The 20,112-nt window shown below is 44.8% G+C and overlaps 2 protein-coding genes across 2 annotated transcripts in view; both read left to right on the top strand.

The window, feature by feature from the left end:
- Positions 1 to 13,530, top strand: part of LOC115149364 (zinc finger CCHC domain-containing protein 2) — a 76,794-nt gene extending 63,264 nt beyond the window's left edge. Inside the window, exons 8-14 of the mRNA XM_029692173.1 lie at positions 3,015 to 3,075; positions 3,487 to 3,631; positions 5,957 to 6,021; positions 8,093 to 8,175; positions 8,909 to 9,025; positions 9,225 to 10,643; positions 11,059 to 13,530. Coding sequence (XP_029548033.1) covers positions 3,015 to 3,075; positions 3,487 to 3,631; positions 5,957 to 6,021; positions 8,093 to 8,175; positions 8,909 to 9,025; positions 9,225 to 10,643; positions 11,059 to 11,120 — 1,952 coding nt within the window. The 3' untranslated portion in view covers positions 11,121 to 13,530. The remainder of the gene's footprint in view (positions 1 to 3,014; positions 3,076 to 3,486; positions 3,632 to 5,956; positions 6,022 to 8,092; positions 8,176 to 8,908; positions 9,026 to 9,224; positions 10,644 to 11,058) is intronic.
- Positions 13,531 to 13,627: 97 nt separating this feature from the next.
- On the top strand, positions 13,628 to 19,522 carry LOC115149382 (serpin B6). The gene is made up of 7 exons (XM_029692208.1): positions 13,628 to 13,779; positions 14,186 to 14,384; positions 16,909 to 17,049; positions 17,301 to 17,418; positions 17,708 to 17,850; positions 18,621 to 18,788; positions 18,998 to 19,522. The coding sequence occupies exons 2-7, from the start codon at positions 14,217 to 14,219 to the stop codon at positions 19,397 to 19,399; spliced, it is 1,140 nt and encodes a 379-aa protein (XP_029548068.1). The 5' UTR covers positions 13,628 to 13,779; positions 14,186 to 14,216; the 3' UTR covers positions 19,400 to 19,522.
- The last annotated feature ends 590 nt before the right edge of the window (positions 19,523 to 20,112 follow it).

Raw genomic sequence — 20,112 nt, 5'->3', positions numbered from 1 at the left:
GCCTTTCTTTAAAATCAATACACAAGTATATATTTTTAAACCTGCATATTTAGTTATTATTGCCTGCTAACATTAATTTCTTATAATTAGGGAAATTATGTCACTTCTCTTGCGTTCCGTGCAAGCAGTCAGGGTATATGCAGCAGTTTGGGCCGCCTGGCTCGTTGCGAACTGTGTGAAGTCCATTTATTCCTAACAAAAACCGTAATTAATTTGCCAGAATTGTAAATAAATATGACATAACATTGAAGGTTGTACAATGTAACAGCAATATTTAGACTTAGGGATGCCACCCGTTAGATAAAATACAGAACGGTTCTGTATTTTATCTAACGGGTGGCATCCCTAAGTCTAAATATTGATCGTTTCCGGATTCGACCATATTAATGACCAAAGGCTCGTATTTCTGTGTGTTATTATGTTATAATTAAGTCAATGATTTGATAGAGAAGTCTGACTGAGCGATGGTAGGCAGCAGCAGGCTCGTAAGCATTCATTCAAACAGCACTTTCGTGCGTTTGCCAGCAGCTCTTCGCAATGCTTCAAGCATTGCGCTGTTTATGACTTCAAGCCTATCAACTCCCGAGATTAGGCTGGTGTAACCGATGTGAAATGGCTAGCTAGTTAGCGGGGTGCGCACCAATAGCATTTCAAACGTTACTCGCTCTGAGACCTTGAAGTAGTTGTTCCCCTTGCTCTGCAAGGGCCGCGGCTTTTGTGGAGCGATAGGTAACGATGCTTCGAGGGTGGCTTTTGTCGATGTGTTCCTGGTTCGAGCCCAGGTAGGAGCGAGGAGAGGGACGGAAGCTATACTGTTACTCTGGCAATACTAAAATGCCTATAAGAACATCCAAAAGTCAAAGGTATATGAAATACAAATGGTATAGAGAGAAATAGTCCTATAATAACCTCAACCTAAAACTCCTTACCTGGGAATATTGAAGACTCATGTTAAAAGGAACCACCAGCTTTCATATGTTCTCATGTTCTGAGCAAGGAACTTAAACGTTAGCTTTTTTACATGGCACATATTGTACTTTAACTTTCTTCTAAAACACTTTGTTTTTGCATTATTATACCAAATTGAACATGTTTCATTATTTATTTGAGGCTAAATTGATTTGATTGATGTATTATATTAAGTTAAAATAAGTGTTCATTTAGTATTGTTGTAATTGTCATTATTACAAATAAATTTAAAAAAATCGGCCGATTAATTGGTATCGGCTTTTTGGGCCCTCCAATAATCGGTATCGGTGTTGAAAAATCATAATCGGTCGACCTCTACTCCGGTACCGCTTGCCATGCGGTAGTAGAGAGAACAGTCTATGACTGGGGTGGCTGGGGTCTTTGACATTTTTTAGGGCCTTCCTCTGACACCGCCTGGTGTAGAGGTCCTGGATGGCAGGCAGCTTAGCCCCAGTGATGTACTGGGCTGTTCACACTACCCTCTGTAGTGCCTTGCAGTTGGAGGCCAAGCAATTGCCATACCAGGCAGTGATGCAACCAGTCAGGATGCTCTCAATGTTGCAGCTGTAGAACCTTTTGAGGATCTGAGGACCCATGCCAAATCTTATTAGTTTCCTGAGAGGGAATAGGCTTTGTCGTGCCCTCTTCACGACTGTCTTGGTGTGTTTGGACCATTCTAGTTTGTTGGTGATGTGGACACCAAGGAACTTGAAGCTCTCAACCTGCTCCACTACAGCCCCGTCGATGAGAATGCGGGCGTGCTCGGTCCTCCTTTTCCTGTAGTCCACAATCATCTCCTTAGTCTTGGTTACGTTGAGGGAGAGGTTGTTATTCTGGCACCACCCGGCCAGGTCTCTGACGTCCTCCCTATAGGCTGTCTCGTCGTTGTAGGTGATCAGGCCTACCACTTTTGTGTCGTCTGCAAACTTAATGATGGTGTTGGTGTCGTGCCTGGCCGTGCAGTCGTGAGTAAACAGGGAGTACAGGAGGGGACTGACACCCCTGGGGCCCCAGTGTTGAGGATCAGCGTGGTAGATGTGTTGCTACCTACCCTCACCACCTGGGGGCGGCCCGTCAGGAAGTCCAGGATACAGTTGCAGGGGGAGGTGTTTAGTCCCAGGGTCCTTAGTTTATTGATGAGCTTTGAGGGTACTATGATATTGAACGCTGAGCTGTAGTCAATGGATAGCATTCTCACATAGGTGTTCCTTTTGTCCAGGCTCATGTCACTGGGCAGCTCGCGGCTGTGCTTCCCTTTGTAGTCTGTAATAGTTTGCAAGCCCTGCCACATAAGATGAGTGTCGGAACCGGTGTAGTACGATTCAATCTTAGCCCTGTATTGACGCTTTGCCTGTTTGATGGTTCGTCGGCGGGCATAGCGGAATTTCTTATAAGCTTCCGGGTTAGAGTCCTGCACCTTGAAAGCAGCAGCTCTACCCTTTAACTCAGTGCGGATGTTGCCTGTAATCCATGGCTTCTGGTTGGGGTATGTACGTACAGTCACTGTGGGGACGACGTCCTCGAAGCACTTATTGATGAAGCTGATGTGGTGTACTCCTCAATGCCATCGGAAGAATCCCGGAACATATTCCAGTCTGTGCTAGCAAAACAGTCCTGTAGTTTAGCATCTGCTTCATCTGACCACTTTTTTATAGACCGAGTCACTGGTGCTTCCTGCTTTGATTTTTGCTTGCAAGAAGGAATCACATACTTTGTGTGTGTGTGTGTGTGTGTGTGTGTGTGTGTGTGTGTGTGTGTGTGTGTGTGTGTGTGTGTGTGTGTGTTTCCGTATGCACACTGTACTGTGATAATCAGATGTGCAGCATACACTTTCAGGCTTAGCTAAACCAATAAATGTCCTATTAGTGTAACAAGTTAGCTATGTCATAAAGCATTACAACGTTTCTCACTGAGGAATGAATACCTGTCACTGATCTCACTGGAAACGAGTGTTGATGTGAAAACGTGAAATGTTGATTAAAGTGCATTGGTTTCCTGTCAACTATGAATGAATAAATTCATTAATAAATGTCTCTACCCTTCAGATTTGGATCCGTACGTTCAGGGACACCGGAAGAAACATGTCAGCAATAGCCCCTGCCTTAGGTAGGCACCCTATTGTCCCGACACCGTAGTAGGTGGCAGGGTCAATCCCATTTTAAATTCCAGTCAATTCAGAAAGTAAATAACATTTATTTTCCCAATTTTCCTCATTGAAAAGCATTGAAGAGAATTGAAATTGGAATTCCATTGTACTTCCTGAATTCACTAGAATTGAAATGGAATTGAACCCAACCCTAGAAGGTAGAAGTTGCTCCTAATCACTAGTCCAGAAACTACCTGATGATTATGGTTTGGAATGGGGATAGATCCTAGATCTGTGGTTAGGAGTGCCTCCTTCTTCAAGTGAGTAGCCCCCCCCCCACCCCCTCCCTCCAGTGCAGATATACATCATATATTTGTTTCTGATGAAAGACCTGAAAATGATTGTTATTCCCCCTCCCTTTTTTTCCCCAGCGTTCCCGATGCCAAAAGTTCCCAGGGCGAGAGCATTCGGAGGGGTTCACACAGCTCGAAGCACAACAGCCAGCCTGACTGGAGGAGGAAGACCTGCACGCGTCAACCCGACCAGGAGGCCTCTGGGGGGCCAGGCCCAGAACAGGTGAGACAGACCGAGAACAAAGCTACATCCAAAATGGCACCCTATTCCCTTTATAGTGCATTACTGTTGACCAGGGCCAAAAGAGGGTTCTGTATAGGAAGTAGGGTGCTATTTGAGATTCAGATATTCTCACAAAATACAAAGAATTTACACTTAATGCTAAGCAATTAATCCATAGTTTTTTTTCTTCTTCCAGATAGTCTTGGATCATGTTCAATGTATGAACAGGCATTTTGATTGGTTGTTTTTTGTTTTAGACTTTTAATATGGCCCCACAGCCGTGGGTTACATAGACTGAGAAAGAGTTCATTTAGACCAGGCAGACATGTCCTATTTTAAGATGGATGACCTCCACTTCTCTCCTGTAGCATGTGTTGTGTCAGTGACCAAATTGGGGCTGATGCTCTGTATAAGCAACATACGTGTGTGTGTGTGTGTGTGTGTGTGTGTGTGTGTGTGTGTGTGTGTGTGTGTGTGTGTGTGTGTGTGTGTGTGTGTGTGTGTGTGTGTGTGTGTACATGTTATATTCTTATTTACAATAAAAGTGACTCCAAAATGACACAATACATTATTTACCATTCATTTCTATTGGGCAAAAAATTATCTGAAACACAACCAAAACTAACAACAAATGAATCCAACAAGTCTGTAGAGTCACAAGCTTGATGTAGTCATTGCGTGTTAGGAATATGGGACCAAATACTACACTTGACTACATTTAATACACTTTAAGAGTAAATACCTATGACATCTTCAAATGGGAGATTAGATACATAAAGTGTTTTCATTTCTAAACGGTTAAACAGATACACAAAGTATGTGGACACCTCGTCGAACATCTCATTCCAAAATCATGGGCATTAATATGGAGTTGGTCCCCCCTTTACTGCTATAATAGCCTCCACTCTTCTGGGAAGGCTTTCCACTAGATGTTGGAACATTACTGCGAGGACTTGCTTCCATTCAGCCACAAGAGAATTAGTTAGGTCGGCACTGATGTTGGGCAATTAGACCTCACTTTATGCACGGGGGTTTTGTCATGCTGAAACAGGAAAGGGCCTTCCCCAAACTGTTGCCACAGAGTTGGAAGCACAGAATCGTCTAGAATGTCATTGTATGCTGTAGCGTTAAGATTCCCCTTCACTGGAACTAAGGGGCCTAGCCCGAACCATGAAAAACAGCCCCAGACCATTATTCCTCCTCCACCAAACTTTACAGTTGGCACTATGCATTCGGGCAGGTAACGTTCTCCTGGCATCTGCCAAACCCAGATTCATCCGTCGGACTGCCAGATGGTGAAGCGTGATTCATCACTCCAGAGAACGCGTTTCCACTGCTCCAGAGTCCAATGGTGGCGAGCTTTACACCACTCCAGCCGACGCTTGGCACTGCACATGGAAACCCATTTCCTGAAGCTCCCGACGAACAGTTCTTGTGCTGACGTTGCTTCCAGGACAGACGAGGACAGACGATTTTTGCGCTTCAGTACTCGGCTGAGCTGTTGTTGCTCCTAGACATTTCCATTTCACAATAACAGCACTTAAAGTTGACCGGGGGCAGCTCTAGCAGGGCAGAAATTTGACAAACTAACTTGTTAGAAAGGTGTCATCCTATAACGGTGCCACATTGAAAGTCACTGAGCTCTTCAGTACGGGGCCATTCTATTGCCAATGTTTGTCTATGGAGATTGCACGGCTGTGTGTTCGATTTTATTCACCTGTCAGCAACGGGTGTGGCAGAAATAGCCGAATCCACTAATTTGAAGGGGTGTCCACATACTGCTGTATATATAGTGTATGTATGTGAACACCCTTGGTATATAAGTTGACATTCTGTACTTTCACCTCATATAACACATTGTATCTCAAATCCAAAATGCTGGAGTATATAGCCAAATTAAAAGTATTAGCTTTACTGTACAAATACGTTGGGGAGAGTACCTATGTGTGTGTGTGCGTGCGTGTGTTAGTGTATGTTTGTGTGTGTGTGTGTGTTTGTGTTCCAAAGTCAAGTCCAGCTCAGCAGCAATACGAGTACTATCAGCGTTAGCCAGGGTGAGGCGCTCTGCCCTTTGACCCCTCCGCTATGGCTCTGGGTCAGAGTCCAGCAATGCCTCATTCATGGGGCCCTCGTCATGTGACAGGGGTTATGTAACAGGCAACAACTCTATGGCATTCCTGCTCTGGCAAATAGTGTAATGGAGCTACAGTATATGTTTTAAAGGCACACTCGGTCAAGTAACTTCCTCCTAGAGAGCAAATGGGTGTTCAGGGTTTTGCTTCAGCCCTACTTTAACACAGCTAATTCTATCTATCTGGTCTACAGCATCAGGACAGTGAGAAGAGGGACAACCACCCTGCCAGCATGAGGCAGCCACCGGGACCAGACAGGTAATCACTGGCTATATCAATGTTCAACTCACCAGGGAATCAGGAGCCGTATGTACCAGAGTTTGAAGTGCTGACTTAGGAACAGTTTGGCCTTTTAGATACCAATGCATGAGATTATATGGACATGGGGACCTGATCCTAGATCAGACTCTACATAACGGCCCTTGCTCTACATCTAGGGTCTACTGAGAAAAGCCAGTGAGAGCATTTGAACAAGGCAAGAAGACAGTCGATCACTAACCCAGTGAATACAGTCATTATTACCCGCCTTCTAAAAGGGTCCTCACATTGACTGACAGTGAAGAGACTTCCCTGCACAGACATACTGGCTCAACACTGAGCCAGCTCACAGTACAGTTTCTACATTGTGATAGGTGTTGCTTCGTAGACATTTGTTGTCTTTGGCTCTAGATTGAGTATGAGAGGAACGTTGGACACAAGAAGCTAACAGTGTGACTGTGTTCAGGAAACCCCTACCAGCACAGTGGGGCCTGTCAGAGAAGGCCTAGCATTATGCTAGCTAGCATGCTAACAGAAGAGCGTTAGCGTCAGTCCCCCCCACCACAGGGCCTGACAGAGAGGACCTAGCATTATGCTAGCTAGCATGCTAACAGAAGAGCGTTAGCGTCAATCCCCCCCACCACAGGGCCTGACAGAGAGGACCTAGCATTACGCTAGCGTAATTACACAACATATACCCAATACACACAAATCTAAGTAGGAATGAATTAAGACTATATACATATGGACGAGCGATGTCTGAGCGGAATGGATTAAGATACAGTAGAACAGTATAGAATACAGTATATACATATGAGATGAGTAATGCCAGATATGTAAACATTATTAAAGTGGCTAGTGTTTCATTCCTTAAAGTGGACAGTGATTCCTTGTCTATACCTGTAGGCTGCAGCCTCTAATGTGCTAGTGATGGCTGTTTAACAGTCTGATGGCCTTGAGATAGAAACAGTTTTTGAGTCTCTCTGTCCCAGCTTTGATGCACCTTTACTGACCTCACCTTCTGGATGATAGCGGGGTGAACAGGCAGTGGCTTGGGAGGTTGATGTCCTTGATGATCTTTTTGTCCTTCATGTGACATCGGGTGCTGTAGGTGTCCTGGAGGGCAGGTAGTTTGGCCCTGGTAATGCGTTAGGCAGACCGCTCCACCCTCTGGAGAGCCTTGCGGTTGCAGGCGGTGCAGTTGCTGTACCAGGCGGTGACACAGCCTGACAGGACGCTTTCAATTGTGCATTTGTAAAAATTTGTGAGGGTTTTAGGTGACAAGCCAAATGTATTTAGCCTCCTGAGGTTGAAGAGGCTCTGTTGCACATTCTTCACCACACTGTCTGTGTAGGTGGTCCATTTCAGTTTGTCAGTGATGTGTACGCCAAGGAACTTGGAAGCTTTCCACCTTCTCCACTGCAGTCCCAACGATGTAGATAGGGGGGTGCTCTCTCTGCTGTTTCCTGAAGTCTAAGATAATTTCCTTTGCTTTGTTGACGTTGAGTGAGAGGTTGTTTTCCAGGCACCACACTCCCAGAGCCCTCACCTCCTCCCTGTAGGCTGTCTTGTCATCGTTGGTAGTCAAGCCTACTACTGTTGTGTCGTCTGAAAACTTGATGATTCAGTTGGAGGTGTGCATGGCCACGCAGTCATAGGTGAACAGGGAGTACAGGAGGAGGCTGAGAACACACCCTTGTGGGGCCCCAGTGTTGAGGATCAGCGGAGTGGAGGTTGTTTCCTACCTTCACCACCTGGGGGCGGCCCGTCGGCGTTCAGACCCAGGGCCTCGAGCTTAATGATGAGCTTGGAGGGTACTATGGTGTTGAATGCTGAGCTGTAGTCAATGAACAGCATTCTTACATAGGTATTCCTCATGTCCAGATGGGATAGGGCAGTGTGCAGAGTGATGGCGATTGCATCGTCTGTGGATCTTTTGGGGCGGTAAGCAAATTGGAGTGGCTCTATTACCAACTAGTCTGTCGAGCAACAGGCTTCAATTCCTCTTGTCCTCCCTCATTCATCCTGTATCGTTGATGACGAACCCTCATCTTTGTCTCTCCTCCTTCAGGGAAAAGGGGAAGAAAGCATACTTGGCAAATGGGAGCATGGTGCCACCAGCTTCTCAGCGAGCGCGACCGTCGACAGGGAAAGGTGGGTATCGATGTAGATGATTTTGCCCTGATATTCTTCCTATCCTAAAGCTCTGAAATGGTAGCTCTGTGGAGAAATTGCTTGATGTTCTTCTTGTTGTTGTTTGGGGGAAAGGCTAAAGCGACAGAGTCACCAGAAGCGGGCGGGCGGAGCAAGCAGAGCGAGGCGGGTGGAAAGGACGGGACAGGCAGAGCAGGGACTGTATGCTAGCAGGATAGTCCATATCTCCAATGTTGTTTCCATCAGTGGATGAATTGGTCTAATCTAACCTAGCTAACTCTTCCAATTAAAAGGAGCTAGAAGAAAGTGATTAATAACAACAACAACAAAAATTATTTTGTGTGACTACAGCGCCAACGATTTAACCCAAAAATAGAGCCACAATCTAATTGAGCGGAGGCTTCGGTTGGGTCATTATACGAGACTTCGGTTGGGTCATTATAATTCAAAACAATTCTTTCTAAAATAAATCATACACACTATGCACGCTCGCCATTGGTGAGTTTAGGCCTTTACTACTTGTAGTAACTCCATTCAACCAACAGAGAGCAATGTTGTACAAGTTTATAAGGCATAGCTTTTCAGTCAACATCTGATCTGCTTATCTGTGTGTCTTAGCCATGCGCATATGCCTTCAGGTTTATTTGATGTAAATCAAAACTTTGCAAATCATATTTGAACTAAATCTAATTGAATGAATGTTGGGGTTGTATGTGTCCTGACCACCGTCTAGACGGAGACTCCAGTCAGGAGGTATACGGGGAAACCTCGTCTGAGAGCTACAGCTCAGCCTCCAGCCCCCAGCACCACCAACCAGAGAGCCTGGACAGCGAGGACGAGAAGGATAAAGGTGAGACACACACACACCATGATTAGATTTTGGGCTTGTCTTGTTTTTGGGACATCACTAAGACTTTTTGTTATCCCTCTCTCTCTTCCTCTCTCTCTCTCCCTCTCGCTCTCCCTCTCTATCCCTCTCTCTCGCGCGCTCTCTCTTTCATTCTCTCACTCTCTCTCTCATTCTCTCTCTCGCTCTCACCCTCACCCAGATACAGACAGTAGCCAGGGCCCAGCAGAGGCCTTCTTCCCCTGGCAGGAGGTTGCAGGTGGGGCCATGCCCACCATCCACCAGCTGGTCTCTGCCAAGCCTGTCGGGGAGCCCCCCAGCCTTGACTATCCCCCAAACACCTTCATGCACCCCCTGCCCTGCATATTGCCCAACGGGGCACTACCTGCCGATGCCCCTCTGCCAGTCATGCCCCCCCCCCAGGGGGCAGCTGCCTTGGTAGACAACAAGGTGGTCGGAGGGCTGATCATGCAGGTGCCCCTGGTCCTCCGAGAGCCCATGTCCACCAACGTGCCAGTTCCCATGCCAGGGGTTCCAGAGCAGAGGGATGGCCCTGCTGCAGTGCCCATGGTATTCCCAGGGTTTGGCTCCCTAGCTCTGGGCTTACACCCCCCTGGCAGCCCTGCCCTGCAGCCCCTGGTCCAACACTTCAAGACAGCCCCTCCACAGACCACTGCCAGCTCTGAGGGTGTCACCACCCTCCCTGCCCACCAGCCCCTGGTGGAAGCTATCAGTGTTATCAACCCCGGTCCGCCCTATGCCTCAACCCTGCAGCCTGCCTACCCCAACCCAGACCCTGCCTCCCCCCTAACCCCCTCCGTACCCCTGGGGGACCTTAGCATCCCTCACACCAAGCACCCAGATGTGGCTCTTTTTTCAGGCCTGCCCTCCCTGTACACTATGGCCCCCATCCCCACTTCCGTCATGGCCACGCTAGGGGTAGCGCCTTCCCCTGGACAGGATCAGGCGGTGGTGCCCCCGTCCGTACCCACCCCCGGCCCAGCGCCCGGCTCAACCCAGACCGACTCCTCCTCCTACGTCAACAGCACCAGTAACTCCGTCGCCCAGCAACAGGCGCAACCACAGCAACAACAGCAGCAGCAGACGACTCACCAGCAACAGGCCATGTGCTGCGGGGCGTGCGGTTGCCGAGGCAGCTGCGGTAACAGCCGTACAGCGCCATCGTTTTTCTTCCCCCACCAGATGGCGCCACGGCAGGTGTTTGGTGCGCCGCCCATCTTCCAGCTCACGTCCCTGTGCACCAGCAACTACCTCAGCCAGCCGCCCCCGCAAAGCAACGGCCAGGCCCAGCTGACATTCTTCCCCCCCGCCCCTTACGCTGGCCAGACCCTGCTGCACACCCACCCTCACTCTGACCATGTACTGGGCACCCAGCTCGGCTACAGCCTCCAACAGATGATGTCACCCTTCAACCGTTTCTACCCGCACATGTACCCCTCCAGCGTGGGTATGGTGCCCGGTTCGGGAGGCGGTGGAGGGGCCCTGGGGGGAGCGGTCGGCGTCAACAAGAACAACGGCAACGTCTCCTGCTACAACTGTGGGGTCAGTGGGCACTACGCGCAGGACTGCAAACAGCCCTCCGTTGATTCAACACAGCAAGGTAATAACGCCACGGCCAGGGGCCTCTTCAGATGGACCCCTTCGGCCCCTCTGCAGCACCCCCCCTTAACCCGCTCTTACTCTCTATCACAACCCAGTGTTTTATAACCCTACACCCACCCACACAGAGGGTACCCTTGACCAAGCTTGGGAAGGCTTTTGGCAGGACTTATTTACAGCCAGGAGCTGCTGTTAAGGGTTCTCTCTCATCTCAGGAGATCTGTGGACGTTTTTCTCTCAAAACTCTCTCTTAGCAGTTAAAAATGAAAAGAAAAATCCCAACTGCTCAGGTGCATTTTGGGAATTCATCTCAGTGGTTCCTTGTCTTTTTTGCTTAATTTTTCTGAGGTTATTTTAATCCTCCCATTTTGTATTGCATTCTTTGTTCCACTGACGCCGTCCCCTCTGTTTTTCAGGCAACTTTCGGCTGAAGTACACCGCCTCCCACTCTTCCGAAGGACTAGACAACACCAGCTGAACACGTCTTTTCATTCCGCCATCTTGTTCCTTGTCACGAGCGGTCCGAGAGAACCCTCCGTTTCAAAGAGGTTTTTTTTCACTCTGATGTTTCTCAGTCATTGTCATTGTTAGTTTGACCTTTTTAAAAAGCGTGTGTGAGGAGGGTCCTGAGTACTTGTTGTGGAGACATCCTCTACGTCCTCGTCACTGCTGAGAGTGAAGCTGTCTTGTTTCCATAGAGACGCAACCCCCCCCACTGATCCCTTAGAGGCTTTTGGTATTTTGCACTGAAAACTGGCACAAGACAGCAAACAGCTCATGTTCACTAACTTATTTTTTTTAAATTAGAGTGTGGGAGCTTGGGAAAATGTCCCCACGTATCCTAGAGTGTGAGAGCTTGGGAAAATGACACCACGTATATTAGAGTGTGAGAGCTTGGGAAAATGACACCACGTATATTAGAGTATGGGAGCTGGGGAAAGGATTTTGTTCTCTGAATACATGGGGATCCTGCGTGATCTCGATTAAAGAGTTTCCTATACTTTGTTTTTACAGCGGTATATTTATGCCTCCTTATTGTTATTTGTCGAGGATTTGAATTGTTTAACTGTACAGCTACGAAAGATGAGTACAAAACCAAAAAGTTAATGAAAAAAAAAAAAAAAAGCTGGGATTATTTTTTAAATATTTTTTTCTGCAGTGTTTATGAATGTACAACATATTTCGTTTTTTTTTATGTAAGAAATCTGGCAGTATCAAAACATGTTTCTTAAAGCATTTGCCACTTGATATAATGTGAAGCGCAGAGTAAGACATTTTTAATCATCATGTCTCTCATGTTGGAAGTTAAATGCTGCTGGGTGTTTATTTTAGTTATAATCTTTGACAATATGCACTATAACTACCAGGAATTCTGAAGTTTCTCAAGTGCACTGAAACAGTCCTAGAAGAACTAGAGCCAGATGTTATTGCAACAGTGAAGCTCTGACAATACACTGTTGTCCCTCCATCCAGTATTCTCTTGGAAATGCTGTGCTGCCCAGCAGAGTCGGGGCCACTCTTTAGCTCCTACTATTGATAACACTGTTCTCCTCTGAAAACAACTATATTTTCTTTAGCCATTTCTACAGGACTGTGGTGGCCAAGGCTGATATCATGTCACTTTTCTAGAGACTCATTATGTTTATTCCCACTTCTTCATTTAATGCAGCAGTGAGATCTAACTGTATGGCATATGTTTGGTACATTGGTAAATGTACAACAACAACAGAAATGCACATACACACTACGAATCGTGTGTGTTTTCATGTGGAGTATAAACATGATTAGTGTGAGCACTAATGGAGGTGTCTGACTAGAGTTGTTTGGGTATCAGGATTGGTAGCTTTCCAGGGATTGATTAAAAAGAAAAATTAAAAAGTGAAAATAACCAAACTGCAAATAATTCCAGTAGACTAAACCCGATATTTCTTGGTCCTCCACATTGTTTAAAGTGAAAAACAGACAATTTATGGCAGTCTGGGAACTTTAGCCTGCTCTGTTAATTTTTTTCACTGATATACAAAGATTTCAATTAACCTGTTTGATTCCTCCCATATGTGTAGGTGAAAGGCAGGAAATATATGGTTCTTCTGCCTGTAACTAGCTAATTTATATTTTTTTGGGGGGGGCAAGTGATCATAATCTTCGGGCAAACCAAAAAAAAATACTCTTTGACTTGCCCCGATGGGCAAGTGCCTTTTCAGACCTTAAAGTCAATCCCTGCCTTCTCAGACATATCACTTGAGAAAATTCTCAATGATTTAGAACTCTTTCATGTCTGTCTTAAGATTTGGGGTTTACAAGTTGTAAAAGATGTGCATGTATATATTACACTTGTGCATATGGAGTACAAACTCATTTGTTCATATGATAAGTTTTGTCAATTTTCATTAATAGCCACGCTTAGTACTGTTTTCCTCCACAAACATGATTAAAAACCTGCCCCACCCTCCCAAACTGGTGAGGTACTCTAAATCTCTTCGGCTTGATTTGATGGAAGCAGATATTTCTTGCATTTACTTAATAAAATGTTGATGCAAACTTGGAATTTGATTGAAAAAGGGTGTGGACATGTGATGAACACAGGGAAAGAAAACATGTGGACACTCTTTACAGAATTGTATGGATGATTGAAGAACCATGTGATCTTGGAGGACAATTGTACATCTGAACCTGCCAGTTATATACTTGTTAAACTTTCATGGTTAAAAAGGCTGTACTGTATGGGGTACACTCACTGTTACCTTCAGGTGTATGTTTACTGTATTCTTTATGTAAATGTTATTGTACTGGAAAGGTCAAATATATTTCTAAAACAAATTGGGTTTTTATGGAAACTGTTGATCTGTTTTCCTGGAATTAACAGCAATAAATACAAAATGATACATTATTGTTGTTTATTTCACTCTGTATAATTAGGCCATACACTGCTTGGATGTAGTTTGTACTTCATAGTGTTGTACATTCGTTTTATCCAGTTGGCTTGCCGTAGTAGTCAGCTGAAAACGATTCAAAAGAGCACTTTGACAGACCACGGGGTGCGTCTGCAGTTAATTGTTTTATGGGTCCCTGAAAGTTGTCTGTAGAAAACCACCTGTCTGGAAAAGGACTTGACATTCACACATAACCAGTCTTTGGTGAGTAGCTGCAATATAATCATTTCCCCAATCAACTGGTGACGGTACTGAACATATTTTAGGAACGTTTATTCTGTTCAAGTTACGATTAGCTACGACTTTTTGTGTTGTTTTTATTGGTGAATTACTTGCCGATTTACTTAGTATAACTATTGATGTCTGCTTGGCTACCTGGACCTCACAAATGTTTGCCACGCGTTGCCATAGCTCAAATCAGGAGAATAGTAACATCAGAGAGGACAGGATATTTATCATTTAGGTGTAACGTTAACTAGCTGCTTTCTGTTATTTGATTTATTTTGTTGCGTACTTTTTAATTTAGCTTCCGCAGTAGATGGATAATTGCATCCCATTGATTGACGGTTCTGTTTCACTGATATTAACCATTTTCACTTTTCTTTCTAAGTTCTGCCTACCTGCATCTCCCACTAGTTACAATGGCAGCCGTGTCTGTAGCCAATGGTAACTTCACCCTGGCCTTGTTCAAGAAGATCACAGAGAAGAACAAAACGGGTAATGTTTTGTACTCTCCTCTCAGCATCTCAGCTGCCCTGGCCATGGTTTTACTGGGTGCCAGGGCCAACACTGCTACTCAGCTCTCAGAGGTGAGTCCCTGTAACCCGTTTTAAGGAGTTTTGTCGTTACGACACACTGTAAAACCATAGTAATCCTGTATGACTCCCTTAAAATAACATCAAATTGATCAGGAAATAGTGTTGACATTGTTAATGTTATAAATGACTATTGTAGCTGGAAATGGCAGATTTATTTAATGGAATATCTACATAGGCGTACAGAGGCCCATTATCAGCAACCTTCACGCCTGTGTTCCAATGGCACGTTGTGTTAGTTAATCCAAGTTTATCATTTAAAAAAAGGCTAATTGATCAATAGAAAACCCTTTTGCAGTTGTTAGCACATTTGAAATCTGTGCTGATTAAAGAAGCAATAAAACTGGCCTTTAGACTAGTTGAGTATCTTCAGCATTTGTTTCATTATGCTCAAAATGGTCAGAAACAAAACTTTCTTCTGAAACTCGTCAGCCTATTCTTGTTCTGAGAAATGAAGGCTATTCCATGTGAGAAATTGCCAAGAAACGGGAGATCTAGTACAACGCTGTGTACTACTCCCTTCACAGAACAGCACAAACTCTCTAACCAGAATAGAAAGAGTGGGAGGCCCCGGTGCACAACTGAGCAAGAGGACAAGTACATTAGTGTCTAGTTGAAAAACACACTTCACAAGTATTCAACTAGCAGCTTCATTAAATAGTAACCGCAAAACACCAACTTCTTTTTTTCTGGCCATTTTGAGTCTGTAATTGAACCCACAAATGCTGATGCTCCAGATACTCAACTAGTCTAAAGAAGGCCAGTTTTATTGCTTCTTTAATTGGCACAACAGTTTTCAGCTGTGCTAACATAATTGTGAAATGGTTTTCTAATGATCAATTACACTTGGTTTAAGGCTTCTGCATGCTTCGGTCCGGCTGGCGCCTAGCCGGACACGGCTAAGCAAACCCAACGTGGGTGCTCGCACACTGCCTTGAAAAACTAGAACAAAAGCTAGTCCACCGTGAGATGCCGTAGCCAGTATTGATGGGTATACATCTAGAGTTACATTTGGGAATATTTTTTTGTGCTCGTTGTCTATACCTGCACTAAAACATGTTTTTATTTCCTTCATAACTTGTTTGTCTTTTTATATAGGGAGCTAATTTGTTTTTATTTCCATAACTGATCAAAACCTTGTTTTCTCATGGCTTTTCTGCAGCAGACATGCAATATGTTTGGACCGTCAATTCGCAATACAATATGTATTGCAATTCAATACTGTGATTTTTATCAGCAGATAAGTATTGTAATAATATGGTGAGGTCCTTGGTAATTCCCAGCTCTAGTAGCCTGTACACTTCCTCAAAATAGTCAGAATTAAACTACGATAATTCAAGAAATCGGTCACTAATTTAGTCGTTCTGTCGTAGAGATCTTAGTCATTCAATTTTACATCCAACTTAGATGTTTGGTGCAGTATTTCTCAAGTGGGTGTGCATGAAAACAAGTCATCTATCATTGAATGGCAACAAACAATTAATTGAAGAATCCCTACTGTTGACCAATAACTGATGAAGGGGCGTGGACTTTGTCTTGCCTCAAGAAAAGTGTGTGCATGAACAGCCGAAAAACCCCTTACCAAAGACCAAAACGAACAAGAGCGTCACAGAATGTTATTTAATATATGCCCAAACTGTTTGGGATGGGAAGCATTCTGACTTCTTAACCCAGGACTACTCCAAGTAAAAATCCCCAGCTTCTGCTGATTCTGGTGGTGTTTATACCTGTATATAGTAAGGAGTGAGTCACCTAGGGGTTAAAAAGGCTGTTTGCTGCCAGATACCGTTGTGCTTTTTTGGAGGTAGTCGCAGATTGTAGAAACTTCTGGACTGTTGCGAAACGTTTTTCAACGGTGGGAGGGACCCACCTACCTGAATTTGTCCAATAGAAACTTGTTTACGTTGCAAAGCGTTTTTCGTTTGGAGTGAACTGTTTCCGTTGCAACAGACAACGTTTTGCTACTGTGTGACTAATGATTACACCCCTGCTGGGAACAAGGTACTAGTGCAGGTGTTGTTCTTCTTCTGTGGTTTATTTATGGGATATTAGCCCCATAACATACACACACGTAGTAGCAGCAGCTCCTGTATATAGCCTCGCTATTGTTATTTTACTGCTGCTCTTTAGTTATTTGTTAGTTTAATATTCATTTTTTTTTTCCTTAACTGTATTGTTGCTTAAGGGCTTGTAAGGTCTACGCCTGTTGTATTTGGTGCATGTGACCAATACAATTTGAGCAGTAGTAGCAGCATTTGAGACTGGAGGGAATACTAGCATATTTTCTCTCCTAAGGTTTCAACGTGTTATTTATATTTTTCATAATTGTTGATAAGCATCTTTAAAAAAAAAAAAAAAAAAAGGAAATGTAAACAGGAAGTTCTGGTCACAAACCAATCATTTCGTAATAGTTCAGCAACATGAATGTAATCTGGCCTTGTCTAAATGACAGAAATTATGTCACAGGAAGCTGCAACCACAATGTCACGTTATGTACTTTTTTCCCTTTTGTCAATAGACGATGTGCTTCAACAAAGCTACGGGTGACATCCATGTTGGCTTTGGCAAACTCATTCATGACCTGAACCTGCAGGGAGCCCCATACTCACTGAGCCTGGCCAATCGCCTGTACGGAGAACAGTCTTACCAGTTTGTTGAGGTAACGTCCACAATGTACAGTGGGTGGAGTAAGTGTGCATCTCAAATGTTGATATTTTTGTTGATTCTGAATTGACCCCAATGACCTTTAGATACACCACACTAGCGTTTTCCAGGATGTCCTATACATTCTATGATTAACTGTACATACAGTCTAGTTCATTGTAGACTAGTCTTTTTAGGTACTAAGGGGTTTATAAAGTTAGTCAATATCCTGCCTTTAATCTCTTGTTTCTGTGGTGAATGTGACAGACTTTCCTCTGCGACACGAAGAAGCACTACAGTGTTGAGCTGGAGGCTGTGGACTTCAAGTCCAATGCGGAGACTTGCAGAAAGAACATCAATGCCTGGGTGGAGAAGCAGACCTCTGGTGAATAGAGGCCTAAAGCTGTTGTCTCCATGTGCACAATAGCGTTCATTTATTTTTAAAAGACGATGTAACAGCCTTTGTATTCATATTATTCACTGAAATGTTTAATGATAAATTATTCTAATTCGGTGTAAAAAAATCTTAAGGGACCACTAGATTGAGAATGAATTGATTTCCTCCATTAGGTGTCCTTGATCTATCTGCTGTTTGTAACAAAGGTGTAGAAGAAGAAGAAAGTAACTAATGTAATTGTTACTTCTAGTTACTCTAGTATCTGTATTTTTTGTAGAGAAAATAAAGGACCTGTTGCCAGAGGAGGTCGTCGACCACCTGACCAGACTGGTGTTGGTGAACGCCATCTACTTCAAAGGCAACTGGTTTAAACAGTTCAAGGAGGCCAACACCAGCGATGCCCAGTTTAAACTGAACAAGGTACCAACCAGCTTGACAAAAACAACTTATTGTCCTAATGTCTACGCATTGAACATGTAGATGCACCCCTGGTGATCATTCATCATGAGTCTTTAGAGTATCTCTTCTAAGGCAAAAGAGCCTTAACTGCACCAAACTGCATTTTATGAAATCCAATTTGGTACTCTTGACCCAATCACTGCAACTCCCGTACGGACTCCGGAGAGACTACAGTCGAGAGCCATGCACCCCCCCCCCCCCCCCCCCCCCCAAAAAAAAAACACATGACCCGGCCAAGCCACACTACTTGACATGCTGCTCGCTTAACCTGGAAGCCAGCCGCACCAATGTGTCGAAGGAAACGCCTTTCAACCTGCGCCCATTGTCAGCTTGCAGGCTCCCGGCCTGCCACAAGGAGTCACTAGATCTCAAGGGACAAGGAAATCCCTGCCGGCCTAACCCGGACGATGCTGGGCCAATTGTATGCCACCTCATGGGTCTCCCGGTCACAGTTGGCTGTGACGCAGCCTGGGATTGAACCAGGGGCTGTAGTGACGCCTTAAGCACTGCGATGCAGGAGGCCTGGACACCTTTCTTATACAACTGTTACTGTAGTCGGTCATCCCTCCCTGTTACTGTAGTCAGTTGGTCATAAAACTCTCAGTCCACTAACAATGTGTCAGGAACATGTGTAGCTTGCTTCACTTTCATGACAATCAATGAGTAACTTCTGCCACCCCTGGTGAAATTATTGTGTAGTCACAAATTACACCTCCTTTCATTGGATCCAGAATGAGAGTAAGCCAGTGAAAATGATGCATCAGACGGCCAAGTTCCCCCTAACCTTCATTCCTGAGGCCAACTGCCAGATCCTGTGTCTGCAATACAAGGGGAATGAACTAAGCATGTTCATCATGCTCCCCAACGACATGGAGGACCACGTCACTGGTCTGGAGAAGGTAGGACTTGTTTACTCTTGTCAGCGACATGGGTTTGTGGCCTATGCAATACACAGTTAACTGCATGGCAAATACCTGCATTTCCTTCTGCATAACTGCATTGTGGTAATTATAGGTTCTTAGACGGTCAGCTCAAACCGAAATCAGTCTGTCACTTACTTATTTTTTAGAAGTGTCAGTCATGACTGTTCCCCCTCACCCCAACACAGCTGGAGAAGCTGCTGACCTATGAGAAAATTGTGCAGTGGACCAGGCCTGACATGATGGATGCGGTGGAAGTTCAGGTGGGCCTGCCTAAGTTCAAGCTGGAGGAGATCCTTGACCTGAAGGACTTGCTGATCAACATGGGCATGACGGACGCCTTCGACCTCTCCAAGGCCGACTTCTCGGGCATGTCGCCCAGCAACGACCTGGTGCTGTCCGAGGTGGTGCACAAGGCCTTTGTGGAGGTCAACGAGGAGGGCACAGAGGCGGCGGGCGCCACGGCCCCCATCATGGGGATGCGCTGTGCTTTGAGGACCCCCATGTTTGTGGCCGACCATCCCTTTCTCTTCTTCATCAGCCACAACACCGAGAGCATTCTGTTCTATGGGCGCTACTGCTCCCCTTAGGAGTTATAGCAAATGGGACATTCCACTTGGCTATTAAAGATGTATACTGAAGCTGCTACATCAATATCCCATCTGGGTGCTTGGCGATCTTTGTCAATAAAAAAAATTGATGCGTTGAGTATATTTGTGGTGAAATTGTTTTGATGACTTTTCTCACATCATACCAGTATCTAGTACATCTTTCACCTTATCATGATCAATGTTTGTCTACTCTGGCCACCTAATTCAACACACAAATGCCATTATCCTCAAACGTGTTTGTACTTTTCGTTCTGCTTACGAACTCTCTCCTAGTCTTCTGATTTGAATAGTGGAGTTCTATTCAATTAAGCAACTAGGTTTACAGGAATGGTAAAGAATATATATCAACTAAAGTGTCATTGTTAGTCACACTTCCAAATCTAAGTTACTGTGTCAGCACTGATCATTTGTGCAATCTGGGATCCTTGGGACATCCCTATCCTGACCACTTCCCTTTACCATAACCCTTACTTACCCATTGAAAATGTCAACTTCAGTGGGGTAGGAACATCCCAAGGACCCCGGCTAGCACTGATCATGCATATATTGAACACTGTAATCCAGCATGTTAAAGTGTATAATTAAGTCACCTTGTCCTAGAGATTTACACGGTTAGCAAAATGTCATGCCAGGATAAGCCTACACAACAGCCCTTTAAGTGTTTCTAAAATCCTCTGGGGGAAAATGAATGT

The sequence above is a fragment of the Salmo trutta genome, chromosome 2, assembly GCF_901001165.1.
Source record: "Salmo trutta chromosome 2, fSalTru1.1, whole genome shotgun sequence".
Lineage (NCBI taxonomy): Eukaryota > Metazoa > Chordata > Actinopteri > Salmoniformes > Salmonidae > Salmo > Salmo trutta.
Note: the sequence above shows the minus strand (reverse complement) of the source record. Positions and strands in the feature narration are given on the sequence as shown.

Excerpts from the sequence above, each read along its gene's own strand:
- LOC115149382 (XM_029692208.1), top strand. The coding sequence starts at position 14,217 with ATGGCAGCCGTGTCTGTAGCCAATGGTAACTTCACCCTGGCCTTGTTC. Across the intron at positions 17,050-17,300 it reads AGTCTTACCAGTTTGTTGAG|ACTTTCCTCTGCGACACGAA; the intron begins GTAACGTCCACA and ends TGAATGTGACAG. Across the intron at positions 17,851-18,620 it reads CCCAGTTTAAACTGAACAAG|AATGAGAGTAAGCCAGTGAA; the intron begins GTACCAACCAGC and ends CATTGGATCCAG.